Source organism: Leptonotus elevatus, chromosome 10 (genome assembly GCF_054856555.1).
Source record: "Leptonotus elevatus isolate MCC_2025b chromosome 10, RoL_Lele_1.0, whole genome shotgun sequence".
NCBI lineage: Eukaryota > Metazoa > Chordata > Actinopteri > Syngnathiformes > Syngnathidae > Leptonotus > Leptonotus elevatus.
In genome coordinates this window covers 22163915-22182567 of record NC_141248.1, presented here as the reverse complement: position 1 = coordinate 22182567, position 18653 = coordinate 22163915, and the positions used below count along the sequence as shown (strand labels likewise).

Here is an 18653-nt window from a genome sequence, read left to right as displayed (position 1 = left end):
TTTGTTAGTCTGTTAGCTAGTCTGCTTGTTTGTTAGGTAGTGGTTTATTTTGTTAATCAGGTTGCATGTTTCTTTATTAGCTGTTTGGCTTGGTTAGCTAATTTGTTAGTTTATGTTTTTTGTTAGGTAATTACGCAGTTTGTTAGTTTTATAGCTTGTTTGTAAGGTAGTAATTTAGTTTGTTTCTTAGCTCATTTGTTAATTTGTAAGCCACTTGGGTTGATGCTTGTTGGTTTGATAATTTGTTAGCTTTATTTGTTTTATATATACATATATATATACAGTATATATATACAGTATATATATATATATATATATATATATATATATATACATTAGCCCATGTTGTTGAGGTTTTTTTTATTGAAAGTAGCCTGACACTTTTACTTAGAAGGTGACAATGAGCATCAAGCGGTGCGGAAAATGCAGCAGGAAACAGACATTGTACACATGAATGAATCCCAGTCTTTTCTTAGCAGCCAAATAAATAAAAATCAAACAGTACACGACTTCTCTCGCAATAAATGTCTCCATTAAAAAAAACGTGTGTTATGTATGCATTATCCCGATGAGCGCACGCAAAACGTGGATGTCAAATTGAAGTACAGCAAATCCCCGCGATTGGCAGGGCCAAGTCTTGCCGCGAATAGTGAAAAGTTGAGTAATTGACAATACTGCTAAAACTCATCTTAAAACATTACCATTAAAAGAAATATGCAGCTGCTTCCACAATTAGTTCCTATGTAAGAGTCAACTGATCAGATCTTTCTCAAGCTCTGTTTTCATCAACAGACGAGACGTCGTTTGAAGCGGGCATCAAGGTTCAGATCCACACGCAGGACGAGCCGCCGTTCATTGATCAGCTGGGCTTTGGGGTGGCGCCGGGCTTCCAGACCTTTGTCTCCTGTCAGGAACAACGGGTAAGTCTCAGTTTGTTTTGTTACCGGTGTTATGTAGTTAGTTAGTTCGTTTATGTGTTTGCTTATTTGTTACTTAGATAGCTTTAAAAGATTGGTTGGTTAATTTGTGATCCACCTAATTCACCAACTGTTGCTGGGTAGTTAGTTAGTTGGTTGGTTAGCTGGTTAGTTAGTTAGTTGGTTAGTTAGTTGGTTAGTTAGTTAGTTAGTTAGTCAACTGTTTTTAAGCAGTCATTTTGTATGTCGATTTGTTAGCTTGTTTGTTTCCACTTGCATTGGGGCACAAGGAGTCAGTGACCCAGCAGTTCCGTAGGATTTTCAATAAAACAAGTCTGTCGGACACATTAGACCTTTTGGCATCGTTGGCCCTATTTTATCAGCCACATAAACCTGTTTATTGTCTCAGCCATTACAGCAGTGATGCATTTCAGGGTTCTTTTTGGGACGTTCCCCATCAGATGCGCCTGATGCAGCCCTGGCGAGTGTCCCAGCGACAATCGCACACCCTTGCACCCCCCCCCCCCCACCCCTCTCCCATGACACATAACCATCTGTTTGAATCTTTCTACTCTGTCCTCACATCACACAAGCCTCTGAGCATTTTACACCAGCACTCATTTAACATTCAATTCAAGACGTGCAATTATGCTTAATTACAAATGTAAGGAATTTAAAGTCTATTTAGAGCTGCACAAAGTGATATTTTACACTGTTATTGAATCTAATACGATACAATTACTGTCTGTCAGGGAGAGAGAAAGCATTAAATAACTGTAAATCCAAAGAACCTGTTTCCGCCACTTTTCATCAGTGGGAAATGCTGGGATCAAAAATGCACTAGAGGCAACGTTTACATCTGTTAACTAAAATGAACATGTGGGAGCAAAAGTGAACAATGAAATTCAAAAGCAAGCTAGCTAGATCAATAACTTGAAGCAACTGTTTGTAATTACATCCCCCCCCCCCCCTCCCAAAAAAGAAAACTAATTTTCATGGTACATTGGCTTATAATAAGTAGAATACCGTAGATGGTGTTGCCATAGCGACCCTGAATCGCTCACTAAATGCTGCTCTTCCACAAAACTCTGGCATACTGTCAATATAACTGCGAAATGACAATTAAAATGATATCTTTCCAAATTCACAGGAGCCTGCAATAGTGTAAATTTCGTCAACGCACATTTTCCACCGGACTAAAACTAGACTAGACCTAAAACCCTCATTAATAAACAATAAATGGGACTAAATCAGTGTGCATTTTCGTCAACTAATGAAGACGAGATGAAAATGTACTTAAAATAAAAATTCAAATCTGTTCATAGATTTGACTTTTTTATTTTTAATTCATGAACAAAAACGAGACAAAAATTATATGATTTTGTAAAATCTTGTCTTTGCTAATTAGAATTAGAATTAATTAGAATTATAGTGTATCATTAATCCAACGGCTATAACGTTCCAAAAAATAATGGTAATCTGACCGCTAACTAATGCTGGCTAACTTACTAGCTCATAGTATGGGAGCCACAGTAGCCACTTGGTGTTTGATATACTGTAATTGTGTCAAATTGTTTTTCATCAAAAAGATGACTGATAAGTGAACATTTTATGTGAAACAGTTTTTGTTTTAACGAATCAACATTATCTGCTGACAAAAAAATATTCAGGGGGAAAATGATTGTCCTGACTAGACTGAAAAGTTGACAGTTTTTGTTCGCTAAAACTAGACGAATAAAATTATGTTTTATTGGACTAAAATAAAGACTTGAAATGTTAGATTTATAGTCGACTAAAAATGGACTACATAAAAGCGGAACGAGGTTGACTAATTATGATTTAAAAAAAACTAACAAGCGTGCTTAAAAATAAAATTAGCGGATACAATTAGCACTCGTCTGCAAGACACATCAAGCTCTCCACGATATAGTTGGACAAGCCTGGATGTCTCTGCAAGTTATGTCAGTTAGCTGGTTGGTTGGTTAGTTTGCCAGTTTGCTATTCAAACGTAGATCACCAACTAGTGTGTTGATTTGCCAGTTCATTTGTTGATTTCCAGTTTAGTTTGCTAATTAGGTTGGTTGGTTGGTTGGTCTTAAAACCCCCCATTGGCCTCCTGTCACATGATTACGCTAAGCAGTCCGCCTGTGAAGGCTTGTGGAGTGCCCCCCCCCCCCCCCCCCCAGCGAATGGTTCAAAGAGTTTTTACACCTGGACCAGCCAAACGCCGTAGCTCGAGCGCTATGCAGGACCGCACGTATTAAATGGCAGAGAGGATGGGACCGATTTGGGAGGACTCTCAGTCACTTCACGTCCATACTTGACAGGCTGCGAGGGGGGGGATTTTTGCATGCCGTCAGTGTCTGCAGACGGCTCTCGCTTCTTGTTATTCTCCGCTCTTCGCGCAGTAGTCCTTTAAAGGAGACATATTGTAGCAATTTTTTCTATCACATTTCAAAAGATTTTCCCTGGCAACTTGTTAACATGTCTGTGGTGGTATAATTTCAACAAAATAGCCCAAGAATCAGGAATTATTGACATTTTGACAGAATATTTTTTCCTCTGCAGTTAGCTAATGCTAACACCGCAGCTCTGCTCACCCTTTTGCCTTTGACATGATGGCGCTTCTGCGACTGCATCTCAATGAATCTCAGCCAAGTTGATTTTGATTGACATTGACAGATTCCTTTTGAGTTTGCATTCATATCAATTGTAAATTTCTTCTTTAAATATACAGTTAATAAAAAAATGCATTGTGACAGAGTATCAAATGATCTAAGAATACCGCGTCCATGTGTAAATGACAGGGAAATCACGGGTATCAGAATTTTCCCCTCGATGTGGCCATGGCCACCACGTAGCTCCGCCCCTGATTCCAGGCAACCAACAATTTATAGACAAGACATTAAAAAAGTCACTTTCCCATAATATGTCCCCTTTAATATCCTCCTCTATATTTCCCCCTAGAATCCCCACTCTTATTTTTTTGTGTTTTATGACCCAAATTCTGCCACGTTTAGCGGGTTCCGAACCCAAAGGGCTCGTAGTGAGCCATAAGGATGATCCAAACAGTCTCGTAAAACGAATGATATGAGGAAGGGCGCTTGTGTTTTTTTTTGCCTGGTCGCTGTAAAAAGGCAGTTTCCCCTTAGCGTTAAATGCTGTGAAATGAAACATCTCACTCACTCGGAAAAGGCCACGTTGCCCCTCTGTTGAGTTAGCGATCAGTTATGAGCCCTGAATAATGGCTGCATTAATAACTGCAAAAAGATCAAAATGGCATCCATTGATTGCCATTGCAAAGTACGGCCAGTTGAAACTTGGAAAGAGAGTTGTTTACATTCCGCAGCTGGCGTGTGAAACATAATGAGCTTCACATTTCAGACCACTTGACTGTGAAAAGATCATGACGGTAAAACACCTGTACAGTGAACCATGTTGCAAATGTTAATGTCAATACAACTCCGATGCTAATTGGTGTTTACTTCCAGCAAATCATCAAATAAGCATGCTTGCGAAATTGCATGTTTGCAGCTCACTTACCTGGAATAAACACTTACCAACAGTCGGAAAATTGCTATTTTCAAATAGTATTTTCCCCCTGTGAATGTCCAAGTCTCTGAAGACCTCGTTTGTCACTGCACTCTAGTACAGAATTTTCACTTCTTAACCGGGATACACACACACCAATGTTCTGGTCAAAAATAAGTATTTTTCCTTCATTGCAATCAATGTCAGGAAAGGCCCAAATTATGGAGGACCAAAACTGGCAAAATTCTAAGTAAATAAATTACTAAATAAATAAATAAATTACTAAAAGTGACAAAAAAAATATATATATATATATATATATATATATATATATATATATATATATATATATATCCCTAAATAAATAAATATAAGTAAAAATAAACACCAAAATAAAAAACAAGATTCAAAAAAATAAATGTAAAAATAAATACAAAAATTAATATAGAAATAGAATTAAATATCTGGGGTTGCGACTTGAGTTGCTCGACAACAAGTCGAGTCGATGCAGCCGGCAAGACTTCGTTGTTCGCCGAGCCGCTCACTCGACCAATTACAAGTCAGTTTGCAACGGCGGAGTCCAGCCCAAGACACGCTTAGGACCGCCCCCTCATTTGAATAAAATTTCGTCCTGGCAGAGCAGCATGCCTTATTTCAACATTTATTTTTCAAATGTATTTTTATTTTTTTAATCTCGTTTATTTTTATTGTTACTTTTATTTATTTATGGATATATATATATATATATATATATATATATATATATATATATATATATATATGTTTGGTTTGCATTATATTTTTTATATCCATTTTCATTTTCACTTTTAGTCATTTATTTATTTAGAATTTTTGGCATTTTCGGTCCTCCATACCAAATATCCGATGTCTGAAGATTGTTCTAAGCGAGCGCTCAGAAAATGGTCTGGGCCAATTTTAGTAAACCTGTTAATTATTACGTCTGTGCTTGGGTAGATGAAATTTTGACTGCGTTGACAATTTGACCAAATTTGAGCTTTTTCCACCCTCTTTTGTGACAAAAGTAAGCAGGTCTCATCTCTAAAAGATTACCGCGACATATAAGTGTCACTAAGTGGACATCATTAATAAGACTCAACAAAATTCTAACGAACTGAGACAAAACAAAAAGTCCTTGATGGAAAAAATAAGACAAAGGCCCAGCAATGATTACATTTTATTCATATATTCTAGAAGATTCCCGCTGTACGTTTGAGCTGCCTTTTTTAAGATAGTCCATGTAAATCCAAAAGGTAACACATGGGGGGGGTTTAATAGAAAACTGTAAAACGCCGGCCCTTTAAATCACACAACAGCTTCTAATTTATTGCCGCTTGATGAATTGTTTGAACTGATGAGATGGAGGCGCGCGCAGAGGTTGTTTATGTCCTCCTACTTCATTGAATGCATCGCACAGTCAGGCGGCTGAAGTGTAATTAATTAGTGTTAATATTTAATAGCATGCTAAATAGAAAACACATTCCTGTCTTTGCAAGCACACCAATAACACAGTTCTCTTGGGATAACAGCAATTCATGTGTTTACATGGGATTTCAATTCCAAAATGTTTTTTGTTTTTGTTATGTTAGGGGGTCTGTTTTCCCCTCCAGACGATTATGCCTTAGTAGTGGCAGATATGATGTGGACAATTGAGCCACATTTGTCACTGGTATTGTTTTAAAACAACAATCGCAGTGCACATATATATATATATATATATATATATATATATATATATATATATATACCAGTTGACAAACCAGCCTTCACACTTCAGGGCAATTTTTGTCTTTAATGAAGCTAACGTGCATGTTTTGGGGTTGTGGGAGGAAACCGGAGTAAACCGCAAGCAAGAGAACATGTTAACGTTATGCCTCACAGACCCCCAACCTCTGAACTGTGGGTCAAATGTTATTCAATTTGAAAAGGAACAGACTTTTTTAATATTCTTATAAAAAAAAAAAAAATTTTAAATCCTACTTTTTTTTTAGTTTATATAATTTATCAATATATATTTTTAAATACAACTACAATCCGTTTCATTATTTTATTTTATGTTTTTTATTATTATTTCTGTTAGGCTTTACACAATCAGGATTTTTTGGGCCAATCACCAGTCAGCGATCGAGTAAAAAAAAAAAAAAACGATAACTGATCACCGATTCAATCAGAAGGTGGAGCAATATAGCTTTAAACAGCTTTTGGCAAATTAAAACATTGCAGTTGATTTTGCATAAAATGTTAAAGATCGTCCAATCCCGATCCAGCCAATCAGATCAGTGTAAAGTCTCATTTCTGATTGATTGAATGATTGATTGATCAATTGATTGATTGAACACAATCAAACTTACACAATAAAGCCAGAGCCAGAGGGCTTATTTCCATTTTGCTCCTCGACACAGGACAAAAACAAATACGTAAAAGGGCGACATCATTTCATCAACAAAGTTAATAAGTTGAATTAAAATTGTCAATCATTAAAGTAAAAACTATAAACACAATTAATTTTAAAAAAAATTACTTGTATTTTTTGCCCTGCGATTGGCTGGCAACCAGTTCAGGGTGTACCCCGCCTACTGCCCGAAGCCAGCTGGGATAGGCTCCAGCAACCCCCGCGACCCTTGTGAGGACAAGCGGTACAGAAAATGGATGGATGGATGGACTTGTATTTTTCATATAAAACAGAGTAATGGCAATAGTAGCATAATAAAGGTACTTAATATCCTATAAAATACCAAATTGATTATTTAATAAGAATAAAAAAAGTTCATTTGAGTCTTTGTATGGTTTTGTAGCCACAGTTTCTGCAAACATGTTATCGAGAGCTTTTCTCAAAAACGATTGCATTCTCCTATTCATGCCTACCCTTTCTATGGCTACCTGCCGGTCCTGTGGCAAGATTTGCTAAATGGATGGATGAATAACAGAGTGTAGCACCTCCTGCCACGAAGACGTTAAAAGTTGGACACTTTCATTCAGCTCTGTCACTGCCTGTTCTGATCCTGCCGTCAAGCCATGCCTTGTAAAAGAGACGGATGGTCACCGTGAGCACACGCACACACAAACACACACTGAAAGAGCAGAGGTTAATAAAAATGTGATCTCTTTGCTAGGCAAGTCATAAATATGTTGTATCATTTGATATATGACTACATTAATCTGAGTGAGATGGTTTTTGGCTCACACTGTCCGTTTTTATTTATTGTTGCTTTGCCGTTTCTGCAACATTGTCGCACGGACGTCCGACTCGTTATCGTTGGACGCGAGCAGAACTGAAACAGTTTGTCACTTTGTTCATTAGCGCGGCGGCCGATTCATAAATATTTAGTTTTCTGAATATATCTGCATGTTTTTCTTCAGAAGCTACTTTGGAAGGGTCCTTCGTGTTTATTTGTGTTGTTTGGGGCGAACAAGGCCGCGTTGACATCACTGATGGGTTTATTTCGATGACATCAAGCCGTCATGTTTATTAAAGTGGGAAGTCAAACATAAACATTTCTTGACCATAATATTTTATATGTGACCTCACTTGTCTAAACATGACATTCTGATTCTGATAGTTGCTAGGGCTCATGCAACGGCCAATCACAGCCCACCAGTTTTCTGAAGCTGCGCTGTTATTGGTTGTTATCTAAGACCTGAGCAACCGTGATGTCATCTTCAGTCGACAGCAAGTGGCAAAATGGCCGCCCCCTGGGATGGATAAAAACGACGAGATTTTGCTGCTTTTGGGGCCATATTAGTGTGTATAAAAGTGTGTGTTTTACATGCGTGAGTGGAGTAAAAGTAGAACCTAACAATCAGAACCGTGAACTGTACGGTCTAAAAACCAGTTTTCTTTCTCTCCGCCCCAGCTGACCTATCTGCCGCCCCCGTGGGGTGACTGCAAGGCCACCCCGATGGACTCGGACTTCTTCAGCACGTACAGCATCACGGCTTGCCGTATCGACTGCGAGACGCGCTACCTGGTGGAGAACTGCAACTGCAGGATGGTCCACATGCCCGGTGAGAATCGCCAATTGCGTTGAAGTTGACCCAAAAGAAGCACTTCTACCAGTGACAGGGGGAAATCAAGTGGGTTTTTTTGTATTGTTTATTTTTTTTTGTAATTTTTTTTTGTTTGTTTGTTATTTATTTTTGGGTTTTTTTGTTTTTGTTTTTTATTTTATTTTTTTTATTTTTATTTTTTTTTTCTTTTTTTTTCTTGTTTTGTTTTTTTTGTTTTGTTTTTTTAAACTCAACTAGTTCCACTTTGCATTGTGAAGGGGATAGCAGCTGATTGGCTCTCGTTCATGCGTAATTGACATCCCACCAAATACTTTTAATAACAATAATTATAATAACTAAGTGCAATTTCTGGAGAAATTGCATAGAAGGCTGAATGCTAAGATTTGAGCGCATGCGGAATTGCTTATATGTAAATTGAGAGATAATATGTAATTATATGTAAATGATATGTAAATTGAGAGATCAATTATAAAATGATGACCTACTGGTTACTGGACTTTGCCAACTGTGCCACCGAGCAGTATCAGACACCTGGTAATGATGATAAGATATATGTATGGAAGTGGAAAAGTTGATATTTAACGTTAAAGTGCGTGAATGCGGGAGGCGGTGAAATTTGTGAAAATTTGAACAGCGTAAATCGGAAGTATTATGTGGCAGTTGTGTGTGGAGAATAAAAATCACAATAACATATGCTTCAGCATTCCCACAATAATGTCATCCCAAAACACGTAAATATAATTTGAAGCTCATCTCACTACATTATGCTTTAAAAAAAAAAAAAAAAGCATAACATTTTCTTTGTCCATGTACATGCAGTTGAAGACTCTCCAAAATATTGTTTTCTTTTCAGTATTTGAGTTTTTTATTGAATAGCTAGTCAAGGCTTCTGTAGAAAAAAAAATATTTTTGAATAGTGATTGTTACGTGTAAAGAGTTATGAGGTTTCCATACCTCAGGTTGCCAAATGGAGCTTTACGCTACCAAAAGTGCATTCAGGACATTCGTAGTTCCCACTCCATGTGTTCTTTACCAATGACGGGGCCCGACATGGCATCCCACCACCGCAGGATGTACCTTGCCTTCCGCCCTTTGTCATCTGGGACGACCCTGAACAGGACGAGCAGTACAGAAAATAAATGGGTGAACAAAAGGTGCTTTTTTTTTTACTCAAACAAAATCTTACCATGAAGACACAACAAAAAGAACAAACACCTAATGTAGGATGTCCCGCGCTTGTCCTTTGTGTCAATGTCGTCCTCTTTGTCGGAACGTTGCCTTCAAGGACACGTATGCAGCCATCTATTTTCTGTCGTGGCTGTCTGCATTTAATGAAGCACATAGATGAGCTGGAGTCTACTATGCCAGCTGACTTTTTCGGTGAGAGGCGAAGTACAACTCCTGGGGCTGGTTGCCAGCCAATCACATTTCACACAGAATGGACGATTTGAAGTCTTCAAATAAGCCCAGCACTGTACTGTCCTATTATGCCGAAATGTGGCTAAATAGCTAGCTTCAATTGAAGGCGGTGTTGATTATCATTAAATGTTTTTTGATGCTTTACTTTGCACTGCAGGAGACGCCCCCTACTGCACCCCTGAGCAGTATAAGGAGTGTGCAGATCCGGCCTTGGGTAAGAGATAACCCACTAATGCACATAGTGTGCATACAAACACATACACAAAAAGAGTTTATTTTTTATTTATTTTATTTTCACATTTTAGAGTCCCCACACAATATGAAGGGGGAAATTGGCAAATCCGGTTTATGGTGTCGTACGTTATAATTGACGGATCTCAATGGGGTTTTATCAGGTTTTAAAAAAAAAAAAAAGGTTGAGAGAGATGGAAAAAAATAAAATTAAAAAAATAAAATTAAAAAAATTGAGCAGATTGGGAAGGAAAAATCACTAACACCCAACACTAAAAGATAATCACTCTGGATAATATTTCAGAGAAATTCGATGATCAGGCTTTTGTTAACTTTGATGGCAACAGAAGGAAAATGCTTACATTTAATCCGATTGTCGCCAATGGCATCAAATCCTCCAACACTAAATCTCAGTTGTGCGTGTCTTTGAGACATGCCTTCAAGTCTGCTGTCTGTTTCCTAATTGACTCGCACTCTCAGGTGTCCACATGACAAAACCTTACCTGTCAGCCTCACCTCGCGGCATCTGTTGCACAACGTCGCCGTTGTTTATTTGTCATCCCGTATCCGTGATAAATCCACGCTTGACTTCCTCCTTCCAAGCCTCTCGCATTTTCCCCACTCCAGACTTCCTGGTGGAGAGGGACAACGACTACTGCGTGTGCGAGACGCCGTGCAACTTGACGCGTTTTGGCAAAGAGATGTCTTTCGTCAAGATCCCCAGCAAAGCGTCTGCCAAGTATCTCGCCAAGAAGTTCAACAAGACGGAGCAGTACATTGCGTAAGTCTTGCTATGTCAGGTTTTCAACCTTTATTGAGCCAAAGCATTCATTTTACTTGAAAAAAATCTCATGACTTACCACCAAACAAAAACTGCATAAAATGTATCGACAATAGGGGTGTAAAAATTAATGAGTTAAATTTGAGTTAATTTAAAGTTCCTTTGACCGCCCCTTACTTTGAAAGCCTGTACTGGGGGAATTCCTGTCGGAATGCAGCAGACACGTCAAATTTTTTGCAGTAATAAATGTAATAATAATGCATAGATTTGTGGAGACTGGGGTCAAGTTGTGTTTGATAATTATAAAAATGTGCAGAATTAGAAGATTAGATAGCTCTTAATGTGATAAGAAAAAATGCACTGAGGCGTCACCAACGCAATAATGCCATCTAGTGGCAGAAAAATGACATCAACACAAATCAAGATCACACTCGCTTTTTAGAGTACAGTACATCTTTTTAATTTGAACTCAATTTTATGAATTATTATGAACTTACTGTATCAATGACTAAAAGCAGCAGCCATATTTCTATTAGTTTAACATTGTTTCCCCTTTTATGTTAACAAGAGTATGAAAACTTGAATATTTTATTGTACATTTTATTGTTGTCAGGTTCCATCAACCTAGAACATTTAATAAACAACAGACAAGGAAGGAAGACAAGAGACTTAGATCCTTTTTTGCTTGCGAGGAGAACGGACAGAGATGTGCTCAGTTCCAATCTCTTGCCCGCTCTGAGGCACACACGCCCGAGCCCTCAAAATGTTTCAGTCCTTATCTTGTGATAAGGGCACAGTCCTGTTCTGCAGCCGCAAAAGCATGAGTCATGCTTTCCAATACTATGAGAGTAAATATGGGATAACTTATGTACATTTATTCTAACAATTGTACATTTAGAACAGATATATATATATATATATTTTTTTTTTTAATATATATTTTTTAAGTGTATCGTATACTGTTTCTTTATGTCTTGGCGCTTCATGCCTCACTTAGTTTTAGTGTTGTCACTATCGAACATTTTTTTAATTGATTAATCTATCAATTATTTGTTCGATTAATTGATTAATCGGATTAATTTTAATTTTGCATTAAAGTGTATTACAAAAGCATTTTTCCCCCTGATTACTCTTTATTAACCAGTGATTGGTGTTTATTTCGTACTTCGTATTCTTATAGTGATTTAAAAAGGGGGGGGGGGGGGAATTGATTTACTACGTTACCGGTTGGGCAATTGTTTTCCAAAGTAAAATCCCAAGATAATCCGTCTTCTTTTTCTTCACTTCTTTTGCAAAAATCAATGAACAATTACTGTTGATGAGCTGAAATCAGAGGATTTTTACATTTTTTTAAATTAAAATTGGCTCCAAATGATTACAGTGTTCCCTCGCTATAACGCGGTTCACTTTTTGCATCCTCGCTGTTTCGCGGATTTTTTTTGGTGCAATTTTGAATTTTTTGAAAACCTAACCCCAGCGGAAAAACAAGGGAACACTGTACTCAATCGTTAAAATAATTGATGATTAATTTGATAATTGCTTTCTGGTCGATTAATCGATTAATTTTGACAGCTCTACTTAGCTTAAACCCGGAAATTGATTTTCATCTGTGCATTCGATGGGCTATAATTTGCAACGTCACCACATTGCGCAGCTACCGTTCATATTTTGAGTCGTCGAAAATCCAGTTGTCGGGGACTCAGCCTCTTGAACGTGAAATCTTTGGCAGAACGCCACAGAAGTAAAATGGAGGCCAGCACAGTTCAGTTGATCCCACCTCAATCCCACTCCAATTGATTGGTCCCTTTTGTAATTAGAGGAGAAGCAAGTTTATTAAATTTAACCCACTATTGTATCTTAATCTGACAAAATTCATAAGCGCTCCTTCACAGACAAGTTCTCCGAAATAGGCACAAGATTTACTTGGTTTTGTGATTTCAGACTCGATGGGTGGGCGGCAACTCCAGAGATCCCGTATTTCTACACAAGTCATTAAAAAAGGCTATTTTCCATAATATATCCATATGATAGCAAGTGGTCTTCCGTTGCTGGCTGCAGAGTCGCTCAACATGACTCTTGAGGAAACACATTCCTGTCCCGCAGGTGAAAAGACGGCAGTGAGCTTAATTGGATTATTCCACCACGTATTGAGCGTTTTTCTCTGCCAAATCTGCTTAAAAGATTCAGTTAAGTTATTAAATCGCTGAAAGAAATGGGGAAAGAGGGTGCAGTAACAGTTGAATCTTTCATCTATGGTTCTCGGCGGAGCAGTTCGGGACAAGATAATTACACCAGATGCTGTCAGAGCGCCCCTAAAGTCGCGCCGTTAATTCCTTCACTTAGATGTGAATTCGCCCACTTTATTTTCTCTGTTTTGATGTTAATCGCTCGCGCGTCCTCGGGGACGGGTCCGGGGAATATATTCATGGGATGGCAAGATTGCAGCCTTTCGGCAGCAGGAAAAACAGACGCACGCAGAAAGTGCCGTTCGGTGACAGTTGCGGTTGCAAATGTTCTGAGCCGTCATGACTCGTCATTCCACATTTGCCAAGATGATGATGCTATCTGCAGGCCATCCGGACGGACGGGCTCAACACCCTACTGACCCTACACTCTAAAAAGAGAACAATTTTAAGATTACAAATTGAATTATTGACCAGCTTTAAAAAAAAAAACAAAAAAAAATCAATGAAGTTGGTCCAACGTGAATATATTAAGTTAAAGAGTTCATTAAACGTCATACTTTGGATTGGAGTCACTTTGGATTAACTTAATTCAGGTGAATATATTAAGTTGAATGAACTCATGATTATTTCCATATTTTCGGGGCATTATTGCATTTTCAGGAAATAATATTCAGATCAGTGGGCGCTACATGCCAAAACATGAACAACATGATGATGAGCGGGGCTGGACTGACCATCTGGCGTACAGGGCAGATGACCGGTGGGCCCCGATGCAATGCTTTTTTTTTTTAGCTCTTATTTTCCCCTGGCCCACAATTTAGAAGGACTAGTCCATTCATACATTTTGAATATAGACAGCGAATGAAACACCTGTTTTGAATTTTGCCATTTAGCTTCTTGTCACAAAAAGGCAATACATTGAATATTTGTAGAAGTGCCGTGAAAAGTGTAGAAAATGGGAAATTAAGTTCACTTGTAAATGTTACTTTTAGGTTCAACCAGATTTTTTTTTTTTTTTTTTTTTTTGCGACCGATATCTCAAACTTTTTACGGCCGCTTTAATTTTCTGCCCATGCATTCAGTTTGGGATGCCCCCCCCCCCCCCCCGAGAGTCCCCATATGTGGGCTGTGCCCGGTGGTGTAAATGGCGCGTCGTTGGCAGGATGCCGACTGCAGGGAAACGCGTGGAAGTGAAAACTTTCAAAGAAGAAGAAGCGTAGGAGAGAAGCTCCCACACCGGCTCCCCTCGCCTCTGTGGAGTGAAAGCAAGATTCATTATTTAGGTGGGCCCACCCCTGCATGCCTTGGCAGGTGGGCTGCTCGGCGCTTAGTGATGTCAAAGCCAAATCTTTGCACCAACTGGTTTTCTGCAGCGGGTTGACATCAAGTATTGCAACACATGGCATCATAAAACAAGATGATGCGGAACGGAAGCTTCGACCTCGCTGCGGCTTGACCAAAAACGCCTTTAGGAAAATGTGCCTATACCTATTGATCAGTTATGCCTTCCAGCGATACACCAGGGGGGAATTCTTCGACTGCCAGCGTGAAAGATGTTGCTAATAAAGAGACTCTTATAATATATCTTATATATGGAGGCGGTTGCTTCCAGACATCAATTTTCCGCCTGTTCCATTGCCCCTGTAATGACTTAAAAAAAAAAACAAGTCATTGTTCACCAAAAGTAATGAATACTTTATCCATTTTCACAATGAATGCAGACTTCACGCTTGGGACTTTGAGAACTGCTTAGGAGATTCCATTTTTTCCGGAGAGCCAACGCGTCACATGCTCCAACGCTAAGATGTCGATTGGACGAAGAGCGAATCTGTGTATCTGAGATTGATTGCTTTTCCTAAAGTACCAAGACAGCTCATTTGAATCTGAATTTAGAGGACTGAATTTGCAGACGAAGTTCACTTTGAGTAGAGCTGCATTTTCAGTGAAGATCTTTTAATCATAATTAACCGCATGACTTCGATAGTTAACTCACGATTAATCACACATTTTATGTCTGTTCTAAATGTACAATAAAATATTTTTTTCATACTCTTGTTAACATAAAAGTGGAAACATGTTAAACTAAAAGAAATATGGCTGCATCTTTTAGTCATTGATACAGTAATTATATAATAATTCATAAAATTTAGTTAAAATTAAGATGCACTGTAGGCTACTGTAAAAAAAAAAACGAGTGTGGTATTGGTTTGTGTTGAGGTCATTTTTCTGCCACTAGATGGCATAATAGCATTTGTTAGACGTTGGTGACAGCTCAGTGCATTTTTCTTTTCATATAAAGAGCTATCTAATCTTTAACATGAAGTAACTTGTGAAATTCTGCACATTTTTCAAATTGTAAAATACAACTTGACCCCAGTCTCCACAAATATATGCATTATTTTTCCATTTATTGCTGCTAAATTTTGACGTGGACGTGTCTGCTGCGTTGCGACTGGAATTCCCCCAGTACAGGCTTGTACAAGTTGTGCCGTTAAAGGAACTTTAATTTAACTCAAAATTAACGCACTCATTTTGACACCCCTATGAAATAAAATAAAAAATAATAATAATTAAAGTCATGTTCAAGTTTAATGGAGTTCATTTCCACACACACAATTAAAATTTGTATCATTCAGATTCCGTTTTCCAATTACACACAATATGTAATTCAACCTCAGTTTTTCCAACGCAATTAATCAAGTTTAGCGATACAGATTCGAGTATAAATTATTCAAGTTTCAGTTTCTATTTCAGTCCATAGAGTTCCCGTTCCTTGCTGCTTGCTTGCCTCTTAAATTGTGGTTGGAGCTCGTCGGCTTTCTTGTTGACTTGTTGCGACAATAAACGCCTCCCATGGAACAGTAGCCGGTGACCTACATTACTTAACGTGCTAATGTACGCCGAATGTCTTCAAGAGGAATGTGAGCAGATGCCGCGCTGCCCTCATTTGCCTGAAAGTCACTTCGGTTCAGCCGTCAACTTCACCAGAATTTCTTTTGACACTGATGGCGGCTCATTGCTTCTCGTGACTCCAATTTTATTTAAAAAAACAAAAAAAAACAATGCAGGCTGATCAGAATAGAAGCAGAAGTCCAACGTGTGGAGTTGATCTCATCTCCAGAGAGACGGATTGGTCACGACTTTGGATAACAAGCTGCCTTCAGACTCAAAATAGCCTTTTTATGTTTCGTTCTTTTGGAGCAGACCCACAAGGACCTTGAGCCAACCCAATTGTTAGTTAGCAACAGCAAGTTATTTACGCCATTGAATCCAGGAGGCATCTACCGTCTCGGCGTGTATATTCATTTTGCGCCCCATGTGTGTCCGCAGAGATAACCTTCTGGTCCTGGATATCTTCTTTGAAGCTCTCAACTACGAGACCATCGAACAAAAGAAGGCCTACGAGCTGGCGGGTCTCCTGGGTAAGCAGATGACCGACGAAGACGATATGCGCGGCCGGCGGAGGCTTTTGTTTTGAAACAAGCTCCGAAAGGTTAGGAGTGCTTGAGTAGTGCCTGTGGAATACACAGCAACAGTGTGTGTGTGTGTGTGTGTGTTTTTTTTTTGTCCTGCCTCTCAGGTGACATCGGCGGTCAGATGGGCCTCTTTATCGGAGCCAGCATCCTTACCATCCTTGAACTCTTTGACTACCTCTACGAGGTAAAGCAGTCCTGAATCGTCACCGCGCAAAACCATTGCAGAGCTGCATTGTGTGGTATACACCGTAACGTATGTTGAAAAAAAAAAAAAAAAAACGCTCTGCATTGATTATAAATGACAGCATGAATTGAAAAGAAAGTAGAAATCGGCAATTTCATAATAAGGGCGCTACTCTGTATTAAATACAAAATGCATATGTAAAGAAAGAGGCCAGTTTCAAAATCTGTATTATATATAAAGCACATTTTAATGTGTGGGAAAAATGCTTTTGCCATGGAATCGCTACTCTGTATTACATATAAAATATTAGGGCTGGGTTTTAAAAATGGAATGATCGATATTGAATCGATTTTTCTTTTCGAGCCCAATATCGATTCATAAAGCCATGAAGTGATGATTTAAATATGTCTTTTTTTCCCATGAAATCTTAAGACAATTTTTTTGTATCTTACTGTTTTCTTGAAATTTACTGTTGACATGGATTTAAAAGTATTTTATTACATTTATGAAAAACGCATTGCACTTAAAGACAATTCAGAATATTTTAAGTTTAGATTTACAATTATTAAATTTGAATTGTGAAAATATGAATTATTAATCAACTAAATCATTCGACCAGTTACTGTCCTTGACATTTAAGAAGAATTGATGTTCCATAATTAATCAATATCAGATTGAACTGAAGAGAATTGAATCGAACTTGAATCTCTTGTGAATTGAAATTGAATCAATTGAGGAAATTACAATCGATACCCAGCCCTATAAAATATTTATTGGAAGAAGGGAACAAGCACCAATTTGACAATTAAAGGTCAACACTCTGTATTGAATATAAAATACATATTGGAAGGAAAGGGGGAAAAAACTTCTTCTTCTTTTTTTTGCATTGAGTGTAATATACAGATTGGAAAGAATAAACAATGACATTGAATCAGTACTCTGTATTGACTATGAAATACATATCATAAGCGTAGTATTGTTAGTCATACATACTTTTATTTAGCATACCTCTTGTCCATATATACAAAGTACTTTGTATACCGTATTATTATTCTATACATATTTTAGCAGCTAAAGAGATTTCAGACAACATCAAAATGAAAATGTGTCGGAAAATCAGTAGCACTTATTCGTTCACTCCCGCTGTCAGTCGCTTCCTTAAAAAAAGACTGAATTGAACTTATCATCATTGCCGCGCGCGCACACACACACACACGTCTTGAATACATTAACATTTCATCTGTTGTATTTAGATGAGTCAGAATGTCCGCTGTCATTAGTCGGGGAGAAATATTGCGGTGCTGAGAGCTTTTCACCTGCAAATCTCTGTCTATTTGTTGGCTTTGCGTGGTCAACGGGTAAACATTTACAGTGGCGTGAAATCCTCTTTCAATACAAATTGCGTGGGCTCGGAACGAGTGGCGTTTGCGCGACGATGACATGTCCGTCTATCTGTCTGTCCCTTGCTTCTCAGGTGATCAAGTACAAGCTGTGCCGATGCGTGAAGAAGAAACACAAAGGGCGCAACAACAACGACCGGGGCACCGTGCTGAGTCTGGACGATGTGAAGCACCATGTCAGTAAACCAGAGGTGGCGAAAATACAAATACTTGCGTAAAACATATGCTGTATGTGTGTACGTACGTACGTACAACCCGGAGTTGCCTTTTCACTCATTCACTGCCATTGACGGCTATAGACGTCAAAAACTCATTTGAAAAAAAAAATCAAAAAATTCAAAAAAATTAATTTGAACTATTTCTATTAGTTTCACTTTTTTTTCTTCCACTTTTGTTAGCAAGAGTATGAAAACCTAGAAAAAATGGATTGTACATTTAGAGCAGATATAAAATTTGTGATTAATCTTGAGTAAACCAGTGAAGTCATGTCATTAATTACAAT

At 38.2% G+C, this 18653-nt stretch overlaps 1 protein-coding gene across 6 annotated transcripts in view; it reads left to right on the top strand.

Annotated features, from left to right (window-relative positions):
* Positions 1 to 18653, top strand: part of asic1b (acid-sensing (proton-gated) ion channel 1b) — a 159315-nt gene that overhangs the window by 135647 nt on the left and 5015 nt on the right. For 3 of the 6 annotated variants that reach the window (XM_086087164.1, XM_086087159.1, XM_086087161.1), the window contains 7 exons: positions 793 to 920; positions 8321 to 8471; positions 10051 to 10107; positions 10752 to 10905; positions 16422 to 16513; positions 16672 to 16751; positions 18226 to 18327. In XM_086087164.1, coding sequence (XP_085943290.1) covers positions 793 to 920; positions 8321 to 8471; positions 10051 to 10107; positions 10752 to 10905; positions 16422 to 16513; positions 16672 to 16751; positions 18226 to 18327 — 764 coding nt within the window. Of the gene's footprint in view, positions 1 to 792; positions 921 to 8320; positions 8472 to 10050; positions 10108 to 10751; positions 10906 to 16421; positions 16514 to 16671; positions 16752 to 18225; positions 18343 to 18653 lie in introns of all 6 variants that reach the window. The other 3 variants (XM_086087162.1, XM_086087158.1, XM_086087160.1) reach the window with 1 other exon arrangement.